This window comes from Benincasa hispida, chromosome 8 (assembly GCF_027475165.1).
Source record: "Benincasa hispida cultivar pf3 chromosome 8, pf3_genome.v1.1, whole genome shotgun sequence".
In the NCBI taxonomy this organism is placed as follows: Eukaryota; Viridiplantae; Streptophyta; class Magnoliopsida; order Cucurbitales; family Cucurbitaceae; genus Benincasa; species Benincasa hispida.
In genome coordinates this window covers 16,895,535-16,899,130 of record NC_143485.1, presented here as the reverse complement: position 1 = coordinate 16,899,130, position 3,596 = coordinate 16,895,535, and the positions used below count along the sequence as shown (strand labels likewise).

General features: G+C 39.1%; 1 protein-coding gene across 1 annotated transcript; it reads right to left on the bottom strand.

The window, feature by feature from the left end:
• Positions 1 to 918: 918 nt before the first annotated feature.
• Positions 919 to 2,835, bottom strand: LOC120083943 (uncharacterized). The gene is made up of 5 exons (XM_039039852.2): positions 2,386 to 2,835; positions 1,825 to 2,137; positions 1,555 to 1,673; positions 1,255 to 1,349; positions 919 to 1,159 (listed from the first exon to the last, which is right to left on the bottom strand). Exons 1-5 carry the CDS (start codon positions 2,833 to 2,835, stop codon positions 919 to 921), a joined length of 1,218 nt encoding a protein of 405 aa, XP_038895780.2.
• Between the last annotated feature and the right edge of the window lie 761 nt (positions 2,836 to 3,596).

Here is a 3,596-nt window from a genome sequence, read left to right as displayed (position 1 = left end):
AATTAAAAATCACCCCAGGGAAGGGCCATTAAAAGCTTTTGGATGTCAAAGGTGAGAAAGAGCAAAGTTGATTATACCAGTGAAGTTGTTATTTGCAAGTGAGTATTTGAAGGGACGATATGATTATTGAAAATATGATTGAACCAAACCAATTGTGGGGAGTTTCATCGTCTTCATTTCACATGACTAGTTTACCCATAGGATCTTGAAAGCCAACTTTAAATACAATGAATCTCAAAACATCATTGTTGAAAACGATGTTCAAAGTAGAAATAAAAATAGGAAACATGTATGCAAGCGACCAAGGTCGGCGACCTGGCGAAGGTTGTCGTCAAAAGCTAGCCAAGATGATGGAATTCAAGAAAGGGTTGTTGAATCATGAGATTGAGAAGAAAAAGAAATTTTGGGGAGCGGCTTGAAGAATATGAAGAAGAAGATGAGATTTAGGGTTTTTTTTTTTTTTTTTAATCTTATTTGATTTAGATTGTTGAATAATAATAATAATACTAATAACAACAACACCAACAATAACTGAATAATATATATATATATATATGTGTGTGTGTGTGTGTGTGTGTTTTTCAAACTTTTAAATTTTAATTTTCATCTATATGTTTTTTTAAGTACAACAAGTCATTTTTATGTGTTTCTACATGAAAAATTGAAAATATAAAAAATATGAGGGAAAAAAAGATCAAATTAATTTGATAACAATATGTATAAAATAATCGAAAATATTTAGATACAATTGGATCAGTAACAAAAATTTAAACAAATCGAAAGTTAGTTAGATAAAATTAAATTTGATATTAAAGATAAATTCGAATATAAATTCAAAGAGAACATCAGGAAGTTTTTGTTTTTGTGATTAATTAAAAAATTAGTTAGATAAAATCTAATTTGATCATAAATATATATTCAAATATAATTCGGGAAAGAAAAATCAGGATGGGAGCTTTTTTTTCTATTAAGTGATATTATTATAGAACAACAAGTGAATCCCACAGCCCGAGAACAAGGCATCAAAGCAACAAAGCACAAGCAAAGATAGGGCAACAATTCCAAAACAAAGGCAACAAGATAAGACCAAAACATAACCAAAACATAAACACAAAAAACGCCAGGAGAAAGCCAGAGAAAAGAAACCAAAACCCCACAACTAAGGATAACAGCAAAAACAAAGAGCAACGACAAGTTCAAAAAGAAAAAACACATCCATAAACACACTAGATAAGACCAAGAAGATCAACCTACCAGGAAGCAACTTGAGCACGAACCGTAGAGACCATAAAGTGAAATAGAGCAGACACCGACCTCGGTCGATCTTCATGCAGTCGCCAATTACGCTCCTGTCAGACGTAGTAGATGAAAGCACACCAGAATACACGGAACAACTTACTATGCACCCCCTTACCCGACCCCACTCGGCACAACCAAATTAACTCAATATCCCAACCGGCCACCCGATGCGACAAACCCAACTGACACAACACACCAGACCACACCTCTCTCCCAAACCCACACTAAAAAAGAAATGATTCCGCGACTCCACACCTCCCCCACATCGAAGACACCCCCTCTGACGTCACACCCCAACTCCTCAACCAATCCCGCGTACCCAACCTGTCCCTCACAACTAACCACGCACAGAAGGAATGACACGGAATACCACCCTTCACCCACAAAATACCAGCCTAAGACACCCTAGGATGACGAGGACGCAAACTCTCCCACGCAGTATCGATAGAAAACCGACCACTAGCACCCAACACCTAAACCCAATAATCCTCCCCCCTCACCTAGGCCCCACTCCCTAAATAAGACCCCAGATCTCAAGCAATTCCCAAAACGCTGAAGGCCACCTCCAACCTCCTTCACCATCCAAGAACTTCGACAACCACGCCTTCAAATTACTCCCTGCATCATAAACCATCGTAAACCCAAATGAATCCAAAATCGCACCCTTCAGCAGCCAAGGATCCCACCAAACAAAACAAGACCGTCCATCGTCAATCATCAAATGAACCAGATGCTTGAAACTATCTCTACAACGCAAGATAACCCTCAAGTACCAAGACCTACCAACCTCACTCTGAACAACCCACAAAGATCGTCCACGCAAAACATACACTTCCACCTACGCCATCAATAATTATCCCAATTTAATTAAGAGAAACCAGAGCAGCTTTGTAATAGCAGCCTGGTTCCAATAAGCTACATGTTTCACACCCAACCCCCCTCTCCTAATAGCAAGCACACCTCATCCCACGCCACCCACGCACCACCCCGACTCATCGCACTGCCCTTCTATAAATAACTACGTAACAGACGATCAACCTCATGAGTTACACACGCAGGCAACAGGAAGATGCTACACCAAAATACCTGAAAGGACTGTAAAACAGACCTAACAAGCTGTAACCTCCCAGCAAAAGAAAGGGATTGCGCCATTAACTTTCTAATACGAGCTGTAATCCTATGAATCAAAGGTGCACAATCCACAGCCTTCAATCGACCAGCCAATAAAGGTAACCTCAGATACCTAACAGGCAGCGAACTAAGAGAGAATCCCATAAATGCAGCTAGTTCCTCCGCCTCACCTGACTCCACACCCGCAACAAATATGGAACTCTTCCCAACATTTGCAAGTAACCTAGATAGTCCTGTAAAATCCGCCAGGACCTGCCTCACAAACTTCAAAGAATTTTTCTCCGTTGCACAGAAAATCATAAAATCGTCTGCAAAAACCAAATGAGTCAGGCCCACACGCTCACACCGATCATGGAACCTAAACGACACAGGAAGTTTATTCAACAATTGGGTCAAAACCTCCATCACCATCACAAACAAAAAAAGAGACAACAAATCCCCTTGCCTCGACCCTTCCTTCCAGGAAAAAAATCCTCAAGGGAACCATCAATCATCACAGATAACGTAGGCGAAGTAACACAAGCTCTCACCCAACTAACAAATTTAAGGGGCGTACCTATAGCCAACAACACACCAAATAGAAAATCCCAATTGATCAAATCGTATGTCTTCTGAAGGTCCACCTTCAACACACAACGCGTTTTCCCTTTACCCTCCTTAAAGCCTCCTACAAGCTCCTGATATAATAAAATGTTACTGAAAATCGACCTACCAGGAACAAACGCAGGACCTACCAAGATGGGAGCTTATTTATTCACAATTAAAATGTATTCATAATTACTTTTTTATTCAAGTTTCAACAATTACACTTATTTATAACTCTATAAAAAACAATAAGAAGCATAAATAACTGAAGCATAGCAAAAACAACAATATTATAAAAGTGAATATTTATTTATTTTTCGAAAAAGCTCGCCAAGATATACGTTCGGGCCTTTTCGTTTGCCCGTGTCCAATGCTCGTATGTTTCTCAAACATTTTGAGCAGCATTTGGAGCTAGAATGGGAGGACAGACCTCCGTTAGGACAAAACGAAGGTCATCGATTATTAGAATTGTGTTGGTCATATTTTTCCATGGAGTATAATTTTCACTCGTTAATTTTTCAGTGGCGAACAAATTTAATGTCGTGGAAGTCATAGTGTAATAAGATTTGTTGAAACCATAC